General features: G+C 49.1%; 2 protein-coding genes and 1 long non-coding RNA gene across 8 annotated transcripts in view; 2 read left to right on the forward strand and 1 right to left on the reverse strand.

The window, feature by feature from the left end:
* The window catches only part of ARHGAP10 (Rho GTPase activating protein 10), a 308230-nt gene extending 303818 nt beyond the window's left edge, over positions 1-4412 (forward strand). For both annotated transcript variants that reach the window (XM_026499449.4, XM_057310112.1), the window contains one exon: positions 3653-4412. In XM_026499449.4, coding sequence (XP_026355234.1) covers positions 3653-3741 — 89 coding nt within the window. In that variant the 3' untranslated portion in view covers positions 3742-4412. The remainder of the gene's footprint in view (positions 1-3652) is intronic.
* Positions 4413-6639: 2227 nt separating this feature from the next.
* Positions 6640-23418, forward strand: part of LOC130543347 (uncharacterized) — a 34596-nt gene continuing 17817 nt past the window's right edge. Inside the window, exons 1-2 of one of the 2 annotated variants that reach the window (XR_008958647.1) lie at positions 6640-10032; positions 14159-14262. This is a non-coding gene — a long non-coding RNA (uncharacterized LOC130543347). The remainder of the gene's footprint in view (positions 10033-14158; positions 14263-23418) is intronic. The other variant, XR_008958648.1, reaches the window with a different exon arrangement.
* The window catches only part of NR3C2 (nuclear receptor subfamily 3 group C member 2), a 323747-nt gene continuing 310705 nt past the window's right edge, over positions 10377-23418 (reverse strand). For all 4 annotated transcript variants that reach the window (XM_057310111.1, XM_044384353.3, XM_026499446.4 and 1 more), the window contains exon 9: positions 10377-13103. In XM_057310111.1, the coding sequence (XP_057166094.1) occupies positions 12948-13103 (156 nt within the window). In that variant the 3' untranslated portion in view covers positions 10377-12947. The remainder of the gene's footprint in view (positions 13104-23418) is intronic.

The following is a 23418-nucleotide window of genomic DNA, read 5'->3' on the forward strand; positions in this document are numbered from 1 at the left end:
CTGACTGTCCCCCACAGGGGATTGTGGCTGGTGGCAGCCCAGTGTCAGGGAATTTGGGGAAACTATATAGTTCACTTACCCCATTCCATTCCCATGCGCACTCCCTTTGGGAACGTTTGAGGAAGGTATTTACTGCTCTTCAGTGTTAGCGGGGGTCCCTGGCCCCATACCCATTGTCTTCGTTCAGGCTACTGTAACAGACACCATAGACTGGGGGGCTTAAGCAGCAGAAATGTATGTCCCACAGTTCTGGAGGCTGGGCATTCCGAGGGGCCTCAGCATGTTCAGGGTCTGGTGGGAGCTCTCTTCCCAGTTTCCTTACGTGGTCGGGGGAGCAGGAGGGGCACTGGGAGAAGAGAAGTCATCACTTTCCTGTCTCTTCTTACAAGGACACTAATCCCCACATGGGACCCACCCTCATGACCTCATCCAACTCTCATTATCTCCCAAAGACCCCACGTCCTAATCCCATCCCACCGGGGTTGGGGTTTCAGTGTATGAACCCTGGGAGGACACAGACACGCTGTTCGTCACAGCTGTCTTGCGGCATGCCCTGGCCTTCTCCCAGCATGAGGCAGGCAGGGGCTCCGTGGCGGATGGAGAGCCAGGCTCTGGGCTGAGACGGACAGGTAAGGTACGGTCCGCAGGGATAGGCACCAGGGAGATGATAAACATGGAGACCCGTACACGTTTATGTCCCTGCATTGCACAGGGCATGGACGTGGTGTATGCCTGGCACCACACTTCATGTAAATTGTCTCATTCTAGTCACTGCAGCAACTTCAAATGAGTTATTGCTTCCCCTCTTTTCGAAATGAGGAGTGTGGAGGTCAGGGGAGATGAAGTAAATCATACAGGGTTGCCCAGTCATGAAGGAGCCGGGGTTCCAGCCAGGACCTCATTTCTCCTATACTCACTGCCTCTTGGAGTCAGAATCTTCCCCCAAAATGAGGCTCTTATTTCCAAAACTGCCTGCATTAGGGTTCTGCAGAGAAAGAGACACATGGGATGTGAGTGTGTGAATGAGTCAATCACTTTCCATAGATAGCTATTGGCTCATGCGGTCGTGGGGACGCACAATCTGCAGGGAGGCCAGCGGGCTGGAGACCCAGGGAGTACTTGCAGTGTGTGTCCAAAGGCAGTCCAAGGGCAGGGTTCCCTCCTCTTTGAGGGACCCCAGTCTTTGGTCCATTAAGGCCTTCAACTTATTAGGCGAGGCCCACCCACATCCTGGACAGTGATCTGCTTTACTCGGAGTCTACTGATTTCCCTGTTCATTACATCTAAAATCTGGAGTAAAATGTAGATACCGTGGCCTCACCAAGTTGACACATGAAACTGTCGCACTGCCATTGGAGGAAGCGGTTTGATCAGCCAAGTACAGCGAGGAGCCTAGGATGGGTATTTAGGGTTTTCATGCTCGAAGGAGGGGCTGGGTCTTCACAGAGGTGGTGAGACCCTCCCAGGCCTCCTCTGTAATCTCTGAGCCACCTTCCCTGTGCCTGGGGAGGCCCAGCTGTAGGTGCTTTGCACTCCTCCATCCCATTCCCACCCCTTGGCCACTTCCAACCTCTTGGATCCTGCAAGTTTCCTCAGTCCCCTCTCTATGTTGGTGACCTTTCTCTCCTGCTCTTTGGGGAGATGGGGGCTGCAGAAGAAGCAGATGAGGTGTGGAGAAGCCCCCTGGTCTGTGAGAGGATTGGTGCAGGATTCCCGACCTCGCCTGGTTGCCCACATTCAGGCCTCCTTCACCCCCAGCTTTATGGGAAACTACCTTTCTTTGTCTTTGGTTCAGCCCGCGTCTATTAATACCTACTCTGCGTGGGAGTGGGCGTTTGTGGTGTATGGGAGAAGAGACAATGAGCACCTCCAAGGTGTTCTTCCATAAACTATTTTATGGACTCCTTGTAGCAGTCCTACAGGCTAAGTGCTGGTAACCCCATCTTGCAGGGGAGGAGTCTGGGTGGGGCCCCGGGGGTTCGGTAGTTCCCCAAGTGCACCTGGCTGGCACCCGTCAGCTGGGAGTCTCCCAGGCTGTCTGTCCCGAGCCTGGGGCCCCTTTCCATGGAGGCCCCCAAGTTGCACAACCCCCGGGAGCCTTTCCCATGGAATCCATTCCCCTCCCCTGACAGCGGCTGTTCTGGTGACATCATCAGCTTGGGGGTTCTGGAATAAGTGAGAGCCTTTAAACATCCTGCTCTGAGGACCAGTTTTGGGATAGAAATCAGTGAGAGAGCAAAGAGGGTGACTGGCTGTCGGACCACCTAGAAAGCACGTACCTTGTTTATTCGTTTATTCATTCTTTAAACAAATCCTCATGTGCCGGGCACAGTGCTGGGGGTGCAGGGTCCCTGTGTCATGTTAGAACCCAGACTAGAAGAGGGAGAGTCACAGTCAACCTCTCTCTCTCACGCACGTGCGTGCGCACACACACACACAGAGCATGTATGGTGTATAACTGGGGGCCCTCACCTAGTCTGGAGCGCTAGGACGTCTCGGAGGGAGGGACGGCTCAGGGCTCTCTGCAGGCTCAGGTGGGGAGAGGAGCATCCGAGCTGAGGGAGCGGTGCGTGGAGGTCACACTGTGGGCTGCCGCCCGCGAGTGGGTGATGAGCTCCATTTGCTGACCTGCAGTCAGCATTTCCGAAGAGAATCTAGAGTGCATGGTGCACAGTGAGGGAAGTATTGTTTCGTGAAGCTTTTGTGTGGCGGGCACATGTCCGTGTGTACCGGTTTCGGATACACAGTAGCTCTTCTTCTGCAGGGGAGCGGGTATCCCAGCTGCACGGCTCCGCCGCCGGCTCCGGGTGGGTCTGCGCCACCCTCCCCCCCTCTGCACGCAGCTGCCACTTCGCTCCTGGCCATGGTCGAGGCCTGAGTGGCGGCTTGCCCACCGTTGGGGGCTATTAAATGCTTCTGTATTTTACTTCCAAACCCTGGTGCCAAGCGCTTGGACCCTGTGCCCTTTGCTTTCCAGCCTGCAGTCATTCTCTTCTGTATCTGTCATGGATATTTCTGGATACCTGCGGTTTGCCAGGCACTGCGCCCAGGTGTGTGCGTTCTAGGCCCTGCCCTCAGGAGCACCCCATCCTGTGTGGCAGACAGGTGCCCAGATGATGTCTGTGAGGCCTGGGAAGTGCTGAGGCTGGTCGAGGGAGTCTCCCCAGAGGACAGGGCATTTAGAGGTCTCTGAGAGGAAGACCACCAGGTGAAGAGGTGCGGGGAGAGGCACTTGAGGTGGAAGGCACTGCGCTGGTGGGGAGTAGGAGGGGAAGCTGGGGACTTGTCCGTGCACCCGACCAGTAGAAGCTTGGGTCTGTTCCTGTACCTGCCAGCCTTTAAGTGGGGGAATGTGATCAGCTCTGTGTTCGAGAGAGTTCACTGAGCGACTTTGCACGTGGTGGATTGGAAGGAGCCAGACAAGCAGCGGCGGGACTGGTTAGGGGGCTGCTGCAAGAGGAGTGATGGGGGCGTAGTGGCCGCGGGGCAGATTCTATAAATATCGCATGCATGGGTTTGTAACCAGACAGCCCAGACAGGGGCCTCCTTCTCTTCGGGTTGAGCCTTTAAGATACACAGAGGTGCAGTGAATTCCACAGGAAGCAAGTACTTGGGGGCGTTTTGGTAAAAAATGATTTCTCTTACTTTTCAGTGCAAACCTCGAGGGAACCTGGCTGGCTAGAAGGGACCCTGAATGGCAAGAGGGGGCTGATTCCACAGAATTACGTCAAGCTGCTATAGTGCCGGCCGGGGAGGCCCCACGTGGACCTTGGCACCTGGGAACCTGCCTTCTTCTTCCGGGGCAGAACCCACAGCCACCTGGACACAGGAACTGCAGATCACCGATGGGCACTCCAGGGGCAGGGAGGGGGACGTACCACTAGAGGTGGGGGCAGAGGACGTACCGCGTGGAGCTGCGTCGCTCTGTGGAGTGGGAGAAGAGTGTCAGGGTTAACAGGATGGACTTTTCACTTGTCAAGCCTCGGGACTTTGGACTGTGAGTTTTTAATTACCCAGCCCTCTGCCTGTCCAGCCTCTCCCCACCCCCGCACCCCTCGCCCCCACGGGTGATGGCTCCACCGGGCAGCTCCTTGCACACCTGCTGCTGAGATTTTAAAGGGAACTGTACTTACTCATGGTGGTGTTTGCAGCATGTGCTCTTGGCTGTGGTTGGTGTGGTGTGGAGGGGGCTGCTGCTGGCAGGCGGTGGATGGGTCCAAACCCACAGGGCAGCAGAGAGATGCTCCTTTCCAGACGGCCACCCCGGGCCCCACATTCACTCTACTACGAGCACACTGGCGTATTTATAACAGGCTTCTCGTTGGTGCTTCTCACCTGTGTGCTGTTTCCCAAACACCACCTTTTTGCCCCAAGGTCTCTGTAAATGAAATAAAATGTAATTTACTATTTGATTTGTGTGTCATAATGTGGGAAAGAGATCGTGGAATTCATTCCCTCTGTAATGTTTTATGATTTGGCACCCAGTGCATAGAAATTCATTTTCCTCTGATGCTGGCACACGCCCACAGGTAGAATTTATCAACAAGGAGCCTTGCTTATTCACAGCAGGCTGTGTTCCTAAGGGCAGCAGCCTTCTCTGATGTGTGAAATCCTGGAGGGCCGCCTCCAGCCCCCTGAACAGGCCTTCCGCCCTGGCGTGTGCAACTCCTGAGCGGGAGTGGGGCTGGGGCTGTGCCCCCCAGTGGTTTGTGCGAGAGCCGTGTCAGTTCCATGGAGGCCCGCCCTCCTGACTCGCTTCACTGGACAACTCCGTCCCTACCCCACCCCACTCCATATTCCTTCTGTTTTCCAGGCCTCAGCACTAATCTCTCCATCTGCATTAAGCCGGGCAACGGGGCGGCCGGTCAGGCATCCAGACCATTCCTGGAGGAGCCTCAGCCATGACCCTGCCCATTAGGGCACCCCCACTCGGGGGGGCAGGGGGCACTGGGATGCTTCCTCCTTCTTCCCAGGCACAGACTCAGACAGCTTCTCCTTTGTCCCCTGATCTGGAGTCCTTCGAGTGTGGAACTCGTTTTTCGGAGCCTCCCGATTCTGAAGCTGCCCCACTACAGGGCCTGCTGGGAGGCCTGGCAGGTCTCTCTTCCCGCAGGAGGGAGGCTCCTCAGCCTGTCAGACTTTGCTCCCAAGAATCGGCCACAGGAAGGACGTGTCTCCGCCTCTTCTCCAGATGAGCTGATTCAAGAGCTTGCAGGTTATCAGGTTTGAAGTCACCCACATGGACCACATAGGCTGTCAAGTTTGGGGTGATGGGTATAGAGGGGAATGGGCTTGTTGGAAAGTATCCATGTTTTACATAAAAATAAAGACAGTCTGAGTGCGATCTAATTTAGAATCCTGACCTGTGGGCCCAGGGGAGAGGACTGGGACTGCCGAGGAGCCCAGGGCCACACGACCACGGCCAGCCCCGGGGTCCTGTTTTCTGAGTTATCACTTCCTGCTCATGCCTGCTGCTTAGGGATGGGGAAAGGGAACTTGGTTTATGAGAAGGACTTACTGATGTGTCCCACGGTAAGAAAGCCCTCTGCGGGACAATCAAACGTCCGGGCACTCAGAGCGGGCTTCGTATAGTGCTGGGAGGGATCTCCTGGCAGTGTTCCTAATGGCTATCTCCCCTTGGGGCATTACCAGTAAGCCCCCCGGCACCAGGACCTGACTGCCTGGCTTGCTTATGGGAGGTTTCCATCCTGAATGGCGAGGCGCACCCTAACCTGCTGCTCCCCACCCAATGGCTGTCAGCTCCCGAAGTGTGTTTACCACCCCTTATTTGGTCAAGGAAATTGCTACTAAGTCTGACTACCTGTGTGATTTGGGGTCCATTAAATTGACTCTGTGATTCTGTTTCTGCCTCCTAAAAAGAAAATGACAGGCAGAGGTGTGGCTTGAAATGATGTAACCCAAGTGGTATGCCCAGGATATAGTATGTGTTTCGTTAGTGGGACCTGCTGTCCCCTGTATCGTTACCACTGTGACTGTCACTTGCACCTTTGGTGTCAGGGCCATTTGTATTCCGTAGGGTGCCAGTGCGGTGGTCACGAAGCCTCAGGACGTGCTGGGCGCGAGGGCTCTGCAGGTGCCTCCTGGGGCGAGCCAGGGAGGAGCGCCAGGGTGCAGCCAGGGCTGTTTGCCTCTGCCGATGGGACTGGTGTGGCCAGGAGTGCTGTAGGCTCCAGGTAGGGGCTTTCCTCGGGGTCTGGCCCAGAGTATACTTAGTAACGGGATCGTGAGGGGTTCGCTTACACTGGCCGATCATCTTTTCATTTCCCCAGATGAGAAATAGGGTGTCCTTGTTTCTGCGTTTCTGCTGCATGGGTGTGGCCAGTCCCCTGGGCATCTGCAGGGCTCTGGCCTCTCAGCCCACCTCATTCGAACTGGGGCTCCAGCCTGTGTTCATTGAGAGTCACGAGGGAGCTTTGTCAAAAGCGGACCCTCAGATTTTGTGTTTCTGCTTGCCACGGGACTGTCTATGGGGCTTGCATCTGATTGCATCCTCCAAGGGCCTGTTCCGGAGACCTCCGTGCCTGTAAGGAAGATGCTGTTTGAGATTAGAGCCAAAGAGCTTGTGGGGTTTTCCCCCCCTTTCCTTTGTAGTAGAAGAAACATCTGTAGTTGGGGGCATGGGCGGGGGGCGGGGGGAAGCAGTGGATTATCTGTGCCTGCAACGGATGTTTAACTCATTCTTCCCATACAGCGACTGAATGAGCCAGGAGAATTGATCCCATTTTATAGATGGGAAAGTGGAGGCCCTCAAGGACAAAGAGCCTTGCTCAGGTTCAGTCAGCTAATCATATGTTCTTTCTGCTGTACCATCTTGCCTCTGGGGGCCAGCCAGTGGGGGACAATGGTGGTTTTGGGTTGATTTGTACTCCCCAAATTTGTACGCTGAAAACCTAACCCTCCGTACCTCAGAATGTGACCTCATTTGGAAATAGGATCGTTACAGGTGTAATTAGTTAAGATGAGTTCAGTACAAATGGGCCCTAATCTGATATGACTAGTGTCCTTATAAAAAGGGGAAATTTGGACACAGAGACAGATGCACAGAGAGGGAAGACAATGTGAAGAGACACACAGGGAGAAGACAGCCATCCATGAGTCAAGAAGGGATGTCTGGAACAGATCCTTCCCTCACAGCCCTCAGAAGGAACCAACCCTGCCAATACCTTGATCTCAGACTTGCAGCCATGGTACCTTATACAGCATTCCTAGAGGACTAATACAGTGGCTCCCCATGTATGAGTTTTGAGTTAAAAACAACCTATTTTGAAACTTTTTTCACTATGTTATGCCTTGGAGATCTTGGGCAAGTGAACTTGACGTCTTTCTGCTTCTGAGAGAGCACTGCCGACCCCATTGGGATGGTGTGACCAATGGTGACGTTAAGTGCCTGAAGGGTGTGCAGCCAGAAACAGAGTTTGGTAAGTGGAGATGGGAGAAGGCAGCTGGCAGGGTACCCTGGTGGTGGGAATTAGTCTCTGGCCCCCCAGCCACCTGCTGCCTTTCTCCAGGTCCTTCTCCAAAGGCCAGTTCATGGTCTTTCCCTCTACATTGTCCAGCCTTTCCCTGCATTCCCAAGGCCATACTCTGCCTCTGTCGTCTTGGCCTTGTCTTTGTTCCCTAGTCACCTCGGTGCTGGGCCCCTTCTCACCTTATGTTTCCCCTCCAATCTCTCCAAGCCAGTCTTGGTGACTCCTCTTCTCAGCCAGATGTTTCCCATGACTTTTTGAAGCCACACAACTTCCCTTGCTTCCTCTTGTCCAAAGATGTTATTCCAGGAGCGAGTCACTCTGCAAATGTCTTCTCAGAAGCTTGTCAGCACTCTTTTTCCCCTCACTGGCCTGGGCAGTAATTTATTGCTACCGCACTTGGGTAACCTGACATATCCTCTAATGTTCATGTCTGCAAAAAGTGTCTCAGTCTACGGGTTTGAGGAATACCTTGGAGAATTCCTTGCTATCAGAAGATCAGCTTGATTGGAAAGCAGACTTCTGCATTTTGCCCAACAAGAGATCCACACTTTGGACTTGGGCAGTTAACAAGATTCATTTAGGCAGCTCAGTGCCATGTGCTGGTGTCGCGATTTCTCCTTCCTTGGAGGATTTAGCGAATGAGAAAACACTGTAGACAGAACAACTCAGAAAGCAGGAGGGGCACAGTCCAACACAGCTCAGCCAGTGTTCGCAGCAGCTGTGACCTCTCTGGACCAGGCTGGCCCAGGGCATGAAGAGCCAAAGAAATGGGTTTTTCAGACCATGATAACCTGGAAACTGCTGTCCTGGCACCATAAATTCTATGAGAAGGCATCAGAGTAATTGCTAATGGTATTGATTTAATGAGCCCAAATTTCACCCCTCTCCGAATCCATGTCCTTTTTGTGGATCCCTCCTATGCCGACTCTCGGCTTGACCTTGTAACCTGCTTTGGCCAATGGAACAGGAGCAAACTTGATGCAATCAGAGGCTTGAAAAGTGTTGTAGCTTTCTACTGTCCTTCTTACTAGAGCCTTGCCTTGCCTTTACCGTGAAAATATGCCCAGGCCAGGCCGCTGGAGGATGAGAAGCCACACGAAGCAAACCCATCCCAGACCAGTTGACTGCTCAACTGCAGATGCACGATTAGGGCTGACTCAGCCAAGCCTGGTCCAGACCAGCAGGACTCTCCAAGCTGATTCATAAACTCAGGAGAAATAATAGAAGGTGGTTGGTAAAACACTACATTTTGGGGTACTTTGCAGCTAACTACCTGCTACTCTGCCCTGCAGTTAGTTCCCTTTTGCTTTGGGGATATAGTCTTTTTTTTTTTTTTTTTAATTATTTATTTATTTATTTGACAGAGAGAGACAGCCAACGAGAGAGGGAACACAAGCAGGGGGAGTGGGAGAGGAAGAAGCAGGCTCCCAGTGGAGGAGCCCGATGTGGGGCTCGATCCCAGAACGCCAGGATCACGCCCTGAGCCAAAGGCAGACGCTTAATGACTGAGCCACCCAGGCGCCCCATCCTTGGACCACGCGGACCATTCTGATCATATTCTAGTCTTCTCTTCTCCAGTGTTGTTTGGGAAGCCACTGTTTGATTTCCAAGAAAACGGCTGCACTAACAATTGGATGACTTGAAATTAAAGTGCCAGAGATACTCGTAATCAAGTCATTTTAGTCTGTGTACACTTGCAGTTTATAAAAAGTATGTTAGCGCTGACTTTAACATTGAGGGGCATTCAACATACAGAAGCAAACAAACCCCTAATTATATATGCATCGCTATGCATAATTTCTACTGCTCTGGCGTACAGTGGCTGGCTGTCTCCCTGGCAGAGACTTCGTTCTTAGCTAATGATTCCTCAATGTGCAGCTGGATTTTTTGCGTCTGAGAGCACTTCTAGAAATTCTTAGAAATAGAGTCACCCTTGTCCCAAGAATGAGTCTGCTCTAGTCAGAAAGGACATGCACTTTAAGGGTGCACAACGGTGTGGCCTCCTGCCAGTCTCAGAGGGCTCACAGCCTAAGATGGCTTTTATTTAAAGCTAGGGGCTCTCGGCGAAAAGCCTTGCCCCTTAATAGGTCAAATTCCATAAACTTTGAGAAAAAATTAACTGCATTTATAGATGTTTTATAAACAAATTTGTGCACCCAACTCTAAAGTTTAAAACATGGCCATGCTGTGTTCCAGAAATCTTTCTATTATGTTAAAATGAAGCTGAATTTGTTTAATGCTCAACTGGTCTTCTCTTTCTGGAAACAAATAGTTTGAATGATCACCAGTTAAATAACACATTAAAAATGTACTTGAGTTTATCTTCACATGTTTTCTAGTTTTAAGATGAGCTGATAATTATTTCTTGCTCTCCCGTGGTCCATATTAGTGAATGAAATCAAGGGGAGCAGAGTGTGAGAAGCATTAGAGCCAGTGGGGAGCGGAGTCTCTCGTTGGCCCAAGAGGACCCAGGGTGAAGGAGCAAGAGAGGACTGTGTGGAGGAAGAACTCTGGAGTCAGAAGGGGCATCTGGTCTACTCAGGTCAGTCTCAAAGCCTGACAAACGATCAAGCTTCCCTGTGGCTGTAGAGAGAAAGGAGGCAATGTGCACACAGCGTTCAGCAGCTGTGTGGCGGGCAGTTCTTGTGAAACTGTTACAGGTTGTTTTAGCGACCCGCATATTATTAGCAGTAAGAAACAAGGCATCAAATTAGTCCCGAAAGAGTATAATTAACATGTGGCTAAAGGGGGCTCGAACGCGGGGGGAAATGTTAGTCGCTCTGTCTTGGATGTAGGCAGAAGCGCATGCTCTCAAGAGGTAGAGGGCCACAAAGTCCGGGTGTTCCTGCAGACAGCCAAATGAAATGTTTCCAGAACAACAGGTGATTAAAGTAAAGGATTTATTGTAATCTGCTTACAGTCCTTTGCAAAGACAGACATATGTTTTTGCATAAAGATATAAATTGCTTCATTTTAAACTAATTTAGTGTTTTTTAATTATATGAAGAAGTTTTGGTGAAATATGAATTGTACCAAACCAAGATTTTTAAGAGCAATATGGTACAAAAATAAGAGCAGACAGACAATTTGGACTGGGACAGGCATTCAACAGTGAATTTAGAATATGGCTTTGCTGTTTAATCAAGCAAAGTTACCTGGAGACACATAAAGAGCCAGTAACTTTGTTAATATAAAAAGCTGATGCAGACTGTCTCCATCCCAAACCTGGTTACACTGAAATTCCAATTTCATAAAACGTAAGTCTGAGCTAAAAGCTGCTCTTGTAAGCCAGTTCTTTTCTAGAAACTCCCAGTCTGCATGCTGTGTATTTATCACCTTCCAAGTGTGGCTTTCATATTGCTGTGCATGTAAGTTGACTGTATTTAAAGATCTGCCTATAAATTAAATTACTGAAACTGCAAATTATGTAAGAAAAACTCCTCCCTCTGAATGCAGCTTTCACAGGTTCCCCTTGCATAAGGCAGGTGTCTTCTGAAAGACAAGGTAATGTTGCCTGCATGGTGAACCCTGGAGAAAAGTGTGGATCCCAGCGCTGCCTTCTGGCCTTGCGCTTTCCAGCGACAGCTTTTAGGTTCTGGAAAATACTGCGATTTCACTGAGTACCTGATGACTATCATCACTTTTAAAAGATTAATTTGGCCTCTAGTCAAAGTCGTTTATTTAGTGCAATCATATTGTTAAGTTTCCCCAAAGATAGATAGGTTTGTGATTTGGGGCAAGAGAAAAGCCATAAATTGCATCAGTGCCAAACAGATTAATGAATTAAAAATTTTAGTGCCACTGTCTTGCTTATATGATCTGTAATTTTTTTTTTCCCAAAACTGTTTGTTTATGTATAAAATTTTTAAAACCTACCTTTTAAAAATCTAAAAACCCTCTAATTATCGTGCGGTCTCCACGCCATTCTGACTGAACCGTGCTGAAATGCATCTTCCCAGTGCGTCCTGCAACAGCCTACGTGTCCCCATGACCAGTTCCGGGAGTGCAAGACCCTTTCTGAGATCAGAAGTGAACATGGCACCTTCTACAGATGTAGAGTGCGCCTGGCATTGCCTTCCCAAAAGAGAGAATGCGATTTTCTAAAACGGGATGAGACTGTGCTCTCTGGGCCATCGCATTCCCAGCCCCGCGCTCCTGGCGCGGACTCCGCTTCACAAGGAACGCAGAAGAGGCCGCTCCCCTAGAGCTGCAGCCCTCCCAGGACCTTCGCTCACATCTGTGTTGTCAAATGACACCTCTGAGGAGCTGCAGACACCACAGCACATCGCTCCCCAACGGGACGCAGGATGGAGCAGAAGCCGGAGAACGTGCTCGAATCCCACGAACACCCCCAGCGGGAGACCAAAGACAAAACAAAAGTACAGAAAAAGTAGAAAGGCTTAAAGACAACCAAAGAGGTTTAAGTGTGGTTATTTACAACAGAGACTGTAAAATGGTAAATCAGATATGAAGCTAAAAAAGGCACAGCTTTCCCTTTCTTAAATACACTGTAAACGGTTCATTATGCATGCAGAACATTTCACTTTACAAAAAAAATTTTTACCTTGTTTGTTTAGACAAAGATAGTACTTAAATAGTCTCCAGCAAAATAGAATTCTTTCAAAAATACTTTCCCCTTCATCCTATCAACCATTAAAGTTTTTTTTTGTTTTTTTGTTTTTGTATGTGTCTCATTTACAAAAGTTCCTTACACCTTAGTTCAGGTCCTTCACAATTTATACATACAGTAATGTACAGCACAGCAAAAGACTGCAAAAAATCATTTGTAAAGCCAACACAATAGATACTAGAAATTGAAACCAAGGCATTTGTTTAACATCTTATCCGTTCTAATTAAATAATAAATGGACGCTAAGGGGTGTATACCAGTGATGCAGAAGACCGTGGGCGGACAGGAACCCCCGAGGGGCTGCTGTTCCCCTCCACGTGCTCTGTTACTACACAACAGGAATCTGGATATATTTTTTCTTTTTTTGTGTTTTTTAAATAACAAAAGAATATTAATGCCCCATATTGACTATACGTTTTATGTGCAACCAAGGGTAAGCTGTAAAAAGTTCGTTAGTCCTTGAACCCTTTTAAAACAAGCGAACGATACCAGAAACTACATGGCATAGTTAAAACTTCCATCTGTTAAAATATCAAAATCAGAGAGTTATTGACTAGATATGGCTTTTCATCCAGAGGAACAGGAACGTGTTTCTAAGCGCTGGGGCTCGGAGAGGGAAGAGTCCTTCCGACTGCTCAGGTCTTGCCAAATCCATGTCACGCTGCTTTCCCGGCTCCAAACCCTTGACGTGATTTTAAACTTGAGAAACTGGTGAACAAGTAGGAATCAACCATCACATGTTAAAAATCGGATTTCTTGGGTCCTTCGTGGGTGTAGAACAGCATGGGGAAACTTAAGGCAAAGCTCTCCTGGTGAGACGTCGTCCGTCACTTCCTGTGAAAGTAAAGGGGCTTGGCGTTGCCGGACTCCACCTTTGGCAGCTGGTCGCTGATGATCTCCACCAGCATTGCGGGGAACTCCACTTTCAGCGCCTGCGACTCTCGGAAGGTGTAGAAGCAGAATTCCAGCAAGTCGCTCACCAGCTGCAACACAGACAGGGACATGACATTGAGGCCTCCTTTCCGTCCCTGCACCCTGCCGTGTCCTAACTCTGGCGTGAGCTCGAGCAGCCTTCCGAAATCCGAGCAGGGAAGCACGTCTGGGACGCTGCCGGATCTGGCTAAGTCGTCTGTTTGGGGGAGGAAGGGTGCTCACATCACTTGTCATGGAGGTGCCTTTCATGCAAAACAGATTCGGCCAAGAGCTGAGTAACTATCGAATACCGACTCTACCGGCGGCAACGGGGTCAGAGTTCGGAGTGGCTGGGGCACTGAATTGCTCTCACCAAATTCTCGTAAATGTGTGAATTCGGTCTCTGGGCACTGGCGATGGGCCTGCCCCAGGCTCTCAGGTGGACTGGGGGGGGAGAGGCAGGGGCTGGCTCAGGGCCTGCCTGGCAGAGGCCCAGGACAGTGGGGGGCAGGACGCCAAACCTTTGCTGTCATGTGTCCTACTGCCTCTAGTTCCGGGTGGGCCCTGCCACCTTCCCTCCTTCAGCTTCTCACCCTGAACTGTGGCCACCACGAGCTCTATTAAGGTATAATTGATACGTAACATTGTGTAAGATTAAGGTGTCCAATGGGTTGATTTGACACTTATGCGACATAATAAAGGTGTTAATCATTTTGCAATATATAATTCCCATTTCTTTTTCTGTGGTGAGGCTATTTAAGGTCTACTCAGCAACTTTCAAGTACAAAATACAGTAGTAACTATAATTACCATGCTGTACATTCCATTCAAAGAACTTATGCTCTCAGCATTGGAAGTTTGGGTCCTTTGACCAGCATCTCCTCATTTCCCCCATCTCCTAGTTACCACCATTCTACTCTGTTTCTGTGAGCTTGGGCTTTTTTAGATTTCATGTATGAGTGATACTGTAATGGATTATAATCTTTCCCTGACTTCACTTAGCATACTGCCCTCAAGTTCCATCCATGTTATCACCAATGGCGGGACTTCCATATTTCTCACGGCTGAATAATATTCCAGTGTGTGTGTGTACTTCTTATCCATTCTCAACCACTTTCTGTTTCAGCCTGACGGAGAGAGAGAGTGCAAGCAGCAGGGACAACCTCTCGGACTGCTTGGTGGCCCAAGGACATTTTCCATCCTCCTGGGACCTGAACCACTCCCAATTCTGTAAGTTAAAAAAACCCATCCAGGAATGCAGTATACCATTAATTGCACACCCCGCTGTAGGAAAAATGAGTTTTGGTCATTTCTCACTGTATTAAAGGAGACAATATACATACCATAAAATCACTCTAGTCTTAAAATGATTCTGGTGAAAATACATCTGTAACTTTCCCTCAGAGTTTTTTTTTTTTTTTTTTAACTTAATTAGCAACCTTAAGGACAGTAAATAACTGCATTAGGTAAAGGCCTTTAACAACAAACCAGAAATCAAAAAAATGTCATAAGGAAAAATAGCCGGTGCTTCTGTTTGTGCCTGTGTGAGCCCACAGGCTGAAGAGGGACGTTTCCCTAAGGAGGTTTCAAGGATTGAGAACTTTAAGAAGTGTTCTTCACACACAGAACGTTGGGGCCAAACAAGCTGGAAAACAGCACAAGCCACTGTCCACTCTGGGCACGTTTGCACTTCCGAGCTTGCCTTGTGAATGCTGAGTCTGTTTCTGCATCTGTTAGGGGTCTATCTGCCTCACAGGGTTGTTCAGGAGGACTGGATGAGTGACTGGGACGGAGGATGCCAGTTCTCAATCAAGATGTGGAGAACTATTGCTGGTAAAACCCCTCTGATTTCATCTTCCCGAGGGGTCCCAAACTCCTTCAAACATAAAACATCATTTTTTCTCTACGGGACACAGTTTGCAAAGTCTGCTCTGGGTTGTCTTTGTGTAATTTGGTGTTCTTGGGGCTCCCCTTCTATAAATTGAGGGACAGGAGAATTTTGTGTCACACCTTTCCAGGAGAGAGGTTCTTAGAATTGATGGAGAAAGCAAATTTAATTTTTTTTTTTTTTAAATTTCACGGCTAGTGGCCGTGAAAGCTAAAAGCCATGCTGGGCCCCACCCTCTGGATGTGGTGCCACAAATAAGTTGGTAGTTTCGACTTCAGGGCACACCTTTCAGTGGGCGACAGCAGAGGTCTACGCACCAGCTGCGGGCACACAGAACCAAGTTTAAGTTCACTCTGATCTCTCCCCCTCCTTGTCCCCAAGGGCCCTCGGTGTGGGGTACCTGCAGGGCTGTAGAAGAGGATGGTTTTTCCTTTTAAAAATTGTTAACCTCCGGGATGCCTGGGTGGCTCAGTTGCTTAAGCGGAGGCCTTCAGCTCAGGTTATGATCCCAGGACCCTGGGATTGAGTCCCGCATTGGGCTCCTTGCTCAGCAGGAGCCTGCTTCTCCATCTGCCTGCTGCTCCCCTGGCTTGTGCTCTCTCTCTCTGACAAATAAAAATCTTAAAAAAAAAAAAGTGAACCTCCATATAAAATTATACCAAAAAAAATAAAGTACCTAGGAATCGAATCAACCAAGGAGGTGGAAAGCCTATCTTCTGAAAACGATAAAACACTGATAAAACAAGTGAAGACGGCACAAACAAACGGGAAGACATTCCACGCTCATGGATCGGAAGGACAAATACTGTTCAAATGTCTATACGACCCAAAGCCAGCTATAGATTTAATGCAATCCCTATCAAAATACCAATGGCATTTTTCACAGAGCTATAATAATCCTAAAATTTGTGTGGAACCACAAAAGACCCCAAGTAGCCAAAGCAATCCTGAAAAAGAACAAAGCTGGGGGCATCACAATTTTGAATTTCAAGATATACTACAAAGCTTTAATAATCAAAACAGTATGCTACTGGCACAAAAACAGACACATAGCTCAATGGAATAAAGAGCCCAGAAATAAACCATGCTAATATGGTCAATTACCCTGTAAAAAGGAGGCAAGAATAACAGGGAACCACAGTCTGTTCAATAAGTGGTGCTGGGAAAACTGGACCACCTTCTTCTATACACAAAAATGAACTCAAAATGGATTTAAGACCTAAATGTAGGACCTGAAAACTCCTAGAAGACACAGGCAGTAATCTCCTTGACACTGGCCTTCACAACATTTTTCTAGCTATGTCTCCTAAGGCAAGGGAAACAAAGCAAAAATAGACTTTGGGGACTACATCAAAACAAAGAGCTTTCACACAGAGAAGGAAACTATCAACAAAACTAAAAGACAACCTGTTGAATATTTGCAAATGATAGATTGGATAATGGCGTAATATCCAAAATATATAAAGAACTCTGACAACACCCCCCCAAAACCAAATAACCCAATTTAAAAAGGGGCATAAGGCCTGAATAAACATTTCTTCAAAGAAGATATCCAGATGGCCAACAGACACGTGAGAAGATGCTCAACATCACTCATCATCAGGGACATGCAAACCAAAACCACAATGAGCTACCACCTCACACCTGTCAGAACAGAATGGCTAGAATCTAAAAGACAAGAAATAACAAGTGGTGAGGATTCGAAAAAAGAACCCTCCCGCACTGCTGGTGGGAACGCAAGCTGGAGCAGCCACTGTGGAAAACAGTATGGAGGTTCGTCAAAAAAGTTTAAAAATAGAAATGCCATATGATCTAGTACTTCCATTACTGGGTATTTACCTCCCCCAAATGAAAGCACTAAGTCAAAAAGATATATTCACCCCTATGTTTTTTGCAGCATTATTTATTTATAACAGCCAAGATACGGAAGCAACCCAAGTGTCCACTGACTGATGAATGGATAAAGATGTGGGGTGTGTGTACACACACAATGGAATATCAGCCACAAAAAAAGGACTAAGATCTGGCCATTTGCAACAACATGGATGGACCCAGAGAGTATTATGCTAAGTGAAATAAGCCAGTCAGAGAAAGACAACTACCATTCTGACTTCACTCCTATGTGGAATCTAAAAAACAAAACAAATGAAGAAACAAAGAGCAGAAACAGAACCATAAATACAGACAACGAATGGCTGCCAGAGGGGAGGGAGGTGGAGAGATGGGCAAAATGAAGAGGGGTGGGATACAGGCTTCCAGCTACGGGACGAAGTCACGGGGACGAAAGGTGCAGCACAGACAGCACCGTATGGTGACAGATGGGAGCTGTAGACCTGCTGAGTCACTATGCTGCACACCTGAAACTAATGTTAATATTGTGTGTCAACTATACTTCAATAAAATTTTAACCTGAGGGGTACATCTCGGTTTCTAGGCAACGTCAACCCCCACTCTGCCTGGCTGCCACATCTTGTACTTCTGTGGGGTTGGCCCTAGTTCATGTCCAGAGATGAAGGCTCCCTGTGCTTGGGCTGCAGGGCGCTGAGGGAGGGCGAGGTCCTTATTCACAACTCATCCTCCGTGTCTATCCACCCAATTCTGGAGCACCTGCTCTGGGCCAGGAGCTGGGAAACCATGACAAACCCAACAAAGCCTTGTTCTCAGGGTACCTACGTTCTGCTCTACTGAGAGGAAGCAATGAACACAGGTGCCGACAGCACAAGAAGGGACAGGGACAGAGGAGCTATTTTCAGAAGGGTGGTCAGAGCGACGAGGTGGCTCTGGCTTAACGAGCTGAAGGAGATGGAGCGAAGCTGTACAGCTGTCGGGGCACGTGTGGGGTCACTCAGTGGGTTCAGAGCGGCACCTGTCACCTGACCAGCTGACGTCTGACACAAGTTACCCGGCAGGGCCAGGGCCACTTAGGGTTTATGTTTGTAAACATGCCAGTTCATGCACGTGAGGAGAGAGAAGGAGCAGAGTAAAGCAGGTCTTGAGCAAGAGGTGGCACACACAGGAGCACCAGTGGGAGCCTGTTCGTGGGGACAGGTCCCAGGCCTGCTCATGGCCTCTGCACCAACCTTTAACACCTCCATGAGCGTCACCGAGGAGGGCTGAGGAGAGAAACCAGAGCCAAGGGCTCAGCTGTGTTCCCTGACAGGTTGGCTGAGTTCAGGTGTCCCAGACTCTACTCACTAACATGCATATTAACCTGGGGCTGGCGTCTCACACCCACCTCTGCTCCATGTTCCACAGACTGAGAAAGCAGTTCCTTTCCGGTCATGAGCAGACACCCCGGGCTTCTGTTTACAGTAAATGCCTTGGCTGGCCGCAGAGGGACGAGGGCTTTCCTGGGGCATGTATGGTAGGCCTGGCGGCCTGGGACCGGACATTTGGCCCTGTGAACACCTGGGGGTGAGGGACTCCATCACCACCAACCGCTCTCAGGAAAGGGCTCACTCCTGTTGAGGTGGACAAGATGCCGACAGGCTGGGAGCCCAGGGGGCCCTCAAGCAGCTACCAGAAAGTGCTGGCTGCTTCAGGTGTCTGCCTGGCCCACCCTTCCCTGGGACAAGGCTGAAAACCTCTGCAGGCCTCAACCCCGTGGCTGGTGAGGCGAAGGATTATTTGGGAGAACCAAAGCCAGGTAGCCCTGGTCACTGGGCAGGGAGAATAGGGGCCACTCTGGTCCAGACTGCAGGTTCTGCCCGCCGAGGACCCTTGCACTGCCCTCACCGGCCTTGCCTTGCCGTAGCCAGGGGCTCAGGGCCTTCGGGACAGGACGCACAGACTGCTGGCCCTTCGCACATGTCTGAGGTGGGCTGCTGCCGCACGAGGGCACCACCCGGGTCAGAAAACATGAGACACAGGAAGGGCGAAGCTGCAGGTGTTCAGGGCATGAGGAAGCGGGGACCGGGCTCTGGCAGTGGAGCAAGGGTCACATACTGAACAACTAGGTGGGCAGGGATGTTGAGCAGTCAGAATGGACACCGGTTCACGAGCCAAACTGCCGTGTCACCGTGAAGCGTCTAACGGTCGTGCTGCTCACATACTCAGGCATCCCCTAAGGTGTCACCCGGGTGCAGTCCAGGGGTGCGCACCGAGGAAGACGGCAGGTGGGGCCCCTGCCCGACCCCAGAGGAGCCAGGCAACAAGGGTACAAACAAGTACCGTGCCTGTGCCCTCCCCAGACACCGTGCACTGTCCCAGTAGAGCGTATTGGTGGGGGTGGGGCAGGCCAGTCATCGCTTGGAAGGCGGCACTGGGTGGTGGCTGCGTATCTCTAACGAACAGTTTCCAGTCTGAACCCCAAACCACTATTCCCACTATGAAGCCAGAGCACAGTTCACCACGGCCTGCTAGCATTCTGGTGCACCGTGGGGGCGGGGGAGGGGGGGCAGACCTTCTCCAAAGCCACCTTTAAAATGAAATTATTTAGGCACAGCTCTGCCTGGATGGCTCGCTCTTCAGAGAGAATTCAGCAGTTCCCTGGGCTATTCACCTGGCACGATTTCTCAGAGGTGTCACTCTTTTCCAATGAGGTGAGCACTGGCTGCTTCTGCTTGTTTCCTGGACCCCCCACTCCCTACAGTCACCCCTGCCCCAGCCTACCTGGAGCCCCAGCCTGAAGGAACCTTCCTCTGCACCCAACTCACAGATGCCACCTTTTGTCTAAGTTGTAAATTAGCAATGGAGCCAGGGGGCACCACCTTCTCTTTTTTCCGGTGGTTTGCATCTCTTCTTGCTGTAACTTTTCCCATTTGTAGGTCCCTAAGCAGCCTGCAAGCACCCGGGAGGCAGGAGCCACCCACCTACTCAGCCCCACAGCATCCAGGAGAGGCCCCCTTCCCATGACTTCATGCAGCCTGGGTGAAGGGCTGAGGGCTACAGGGACCAGAGCTCCTGTTGCTGGGGTCTTGCTCCTGTTTCTCTGACTTGTCCAAACTCTTAAGTACTCAGCATTAACTTATTTCAACAGTGTTTCTTTAGGGCAGTGTGTCGCCAGTTTTAATCAATGAAGCAAAACAAAAACTGGGTAATTTAGATGGGTATCTTCATTTTAGTGGCACTAAGCAGATAATGCAGAACTCAATACATAAAGCTAAACTCTTTCATTAGTACTCAAAGCTGCCCCCTTTCATCTTGCCCTGTGATTCTGGGCAACTCGTTTATGCTGGGTTTTATAATGTGACTTCACACGTATGCCACGCCATGGGTGCTATGAACCCCACTCACTGCTCACTGGGGTTAGAGGTGTGGGGGCGGGGAGTCACAGCTAAAGAGATGGGGGCTCTACCGCCCTGTTGGCCTATCAGCACGAGTGCGTTAACTGCAGTGAGACAAAAGACCGGACGCCTTAATATTGATCCCCACCAGCCTTTCCTGGTAAACACCAGGCTAGAGGGAGAGGCAAGAACCCTCACTGTAATCAGAAATGAATCTCACATTATTAGGAATCAGAGAAAGTCCTGTGCACTGACTCTTCTTTCTGCACAAAATCTATCTGTTGGATCACAGAAGTTTAGCTAGATGCCCGGCATGATTTCTCCCACCTGAAGGGCCACAGTGATCAGGGTGGCAGAGGAGCCTGGCAAGGTCTCAAGGCAACTGATGGCACTTTATTTGCACCAAACATGAGCCGTCAGGCTCCAGGAGTGCCCTGTCCCCCACCAAGTCATCGCCACTGGCATGGCCGCTCCTACCACAAGCAATGAATGGCCTCTCAGGGCACCACGCAGGGAGGATCTGGCACCCTGTTCTAAGGTCACACAGTCACTAGGTGGTGACGGGAACACTTGAGTGATAACAGCCTCTCTGAAATAGGGTCCCACATATTTTCAACAGCATGTTCATTTCTTGTAAGTTATCTGCTGACTCCAGAACATTCCCCCCAATTAGGATCAAACTTTTAGCCTGAAATGAGCCCGGGGGAGAGGGGATGTTAAAGAATTTTAGCCAGCTATGTTAACAGAGTTACCTGCAAAAGATACACAGCTTCAACTCTAAATGCTGTGACACTAATAGAAATGGCCAGCAACCGTTTACTCCAGGTATTCCTGCAACAGCTTTGTGAATACTGGAAAATGCTGCTCAGTGACTGTATAAGGAGTCTGGCCTTCATTCCAAACCCCAAGCTCCACCTAGCACAAGTCAGCATAGAAGACAGCTGCACAAGCACAGGTGGGCACCCTGTGGCCATGCAGGGCTGTTTCTCTCTGGCTGGTGATGCCTCAGTGAAACATGATGGTAACAGGGTACAAGAGTAGCAACAGCAACCCAAATTTAGTAGCATTAGCTTCTATACCCAGAAGACAATATAACCTTTAACAATATAGTTATACTACTATTTACTTGTGGATTCCCTTTGAAAACCCAAGCCCCACAATGCCACTACTCTGCTGAGTACTCTTGGTGGGCCTGCCTACTGGCTACATTTGGGAGCGGTCCTGAAGGCCTCTAGATGTGACAAAGAGAGAGAGGATCCAGAAGATACCATTAAGGGGTGACATCAGCACACAGTGGTGGAAGGCATTCCTCCTTTTTGTCCCTCTTTTTCAATGAAGAATTAGTCATCTACCCATGAACAAAAGTGCCTTTGTGGGAGCTGCAGGATCTGGCACCACATGCCAGGGAACCCAGGAGGAGTCTGGCTCACCTGTGCATCTGGTTATGGGCACAGCTGTGGAACCAGTGGGGCAGTAACCCTGCCCCAACCTCTCTTGCCATAGTCAGGAAAAAACCTAAAGAGTGCTGACCTGGACTGATACCCACAGACAACAGAGAAACTGCCGAAGCTTAGCCCTTACAAAGAGAGATTCCAGCATGCTAATGGAGCAAGAAACAAGTCTGGACACAGCAGAGATGGTAAAAAGAACTTTGCCAATGCTGTTCTCACCCCCCACCAAAGCAACACTGCACTGGGCTGAACTAGCAGGTGGCAGTGATCTCTCTCATAGAGGAAAAGAAGAGCAGTGAGTGAGTGTCCAGCTACCCCCGTGGTGTGGAATGCTGCTGGAGAAACCTGTTTCTCTCCAGCAGCACCTACAGTACTTAGGTAGGATCTACATGACTGGGAGGAACGAGGAGATAAGAGTACCAAAGGACATTAAAGGGACCCAGGGCCTGCTGACTGTGCTCAGAGGGAAGTCCACTCATGAGCCCCTGGGAGTACTACACCTGAAGATCTTCCCATGGGGCCTGTGGGCAACTCTAATGCCCCAAGGGCTATACCTCCCTCCACTCTTATGGGTGGCTACTTGTGCACACTCCCAAGTGTGGTGGCAGGAGCAAGCACCTTAGGAGTGTGCTCAAAAAACAGGCCAGAGTCTGTGGACAAGGGAGAAACCACAATCTTGGCTATAGCACCGTCTTCTGGAAAATAAAAGAAAGGTTTCCAAATAGCCAGCCTGGTGAGTTTTAGGAACCAAAGATGTAAAAGCTTAAGAATTTTGCCACAAGAGGGAGCAAGAAGAGTGGGACAGGTGTACCCATACAAAGGCAGAGAAAACCCTAGATGGAAATAGCACTAATGAACCAAATACCCAACTTGAAAGCAACAATCAAAGATTTAAGGAGGTGGCTGCTACTTCAAATGTGAAAGCAGCAATGCAAAACTACAAAGAACAGGAAAAATCAAGGAAACATGTCATTACCAAAAAATAATAATTCTCCAATAGCAGAGCTCAAAGGCAAGGGGTTTTGGATAAAAAATTCAAAATCGGTGTTGAAGAAACTCAATGAGCTACCAGAAAACTCTAAAGATAGTTGAAATCTCTCTCTCTCTCTCTCTCTCACACACACACACACACACACACACACACAAATGTTCAAGATGAGATATTACCAAAGAGACAGACATCATAAAAAGGAACCAAGCAGAAACTCTGAAAAATTTTCTCTGAAATGAAAAATGTAACAGAGTAGGGCAAATGGAAGACAGAATAAGTGAGTCAGAAGATAGAATTTTGAAATAACCAAGTTAGAGGAGAACAAAGACAAAGGAATGCAAAACTGTGAAGAAAGCCTACATGATCTAATCTATGGGATTTCATCAAAAGAACATATATTAGAATAATTATGATTCCAAAAAGAAAAAAGAGGAGAAGGGGACAGAAAGTTTATTTAAAGAAATAATAGCTGAGAAGTTCCCAAATGTGCAGAGAGAACTGGACATCTAAGTTCACGGAGCTACAGAAGATCACCCTATTATCTCAATGCAAAAAGACCTTCTCCAAGACACATTATAATGAAAACTATAAAAAAAATTAAAGATTAAAGAATTCTAAAAGTATCCAGGGGAAAAATATTATAACCTACAAAGGAACCACCATTAGGCTGTCAGAAGATTTCTCAATAGAAACACTACTGGCCAGATGAGAAGGGAATGACATATTCATGGTATTGAAAGAAAAAAATTGTCAGCCAACAGTACTATATCCAGCATAGTTATCCTTCAGATATGAAGGGGAAATAAAGACTTTCCTAGACAAACAAAAGCT

This window comes from Ursus arctos, unplaced genomic scaffold (genome assembly GCF_023065955.2).
Source record: "Ursus arctos isolate Adak ecotype North America unplaced genomic scaffold, UrsArc2.0 scaffold_11, whole genome shotgun sequence".
In the NCBI taxonomy this organism is placed as follows: Eukaryota; Metazoa; Chordata; class Mammalia; order Carnivora; family Ursidae; genus Ursus; species Ursus arctos.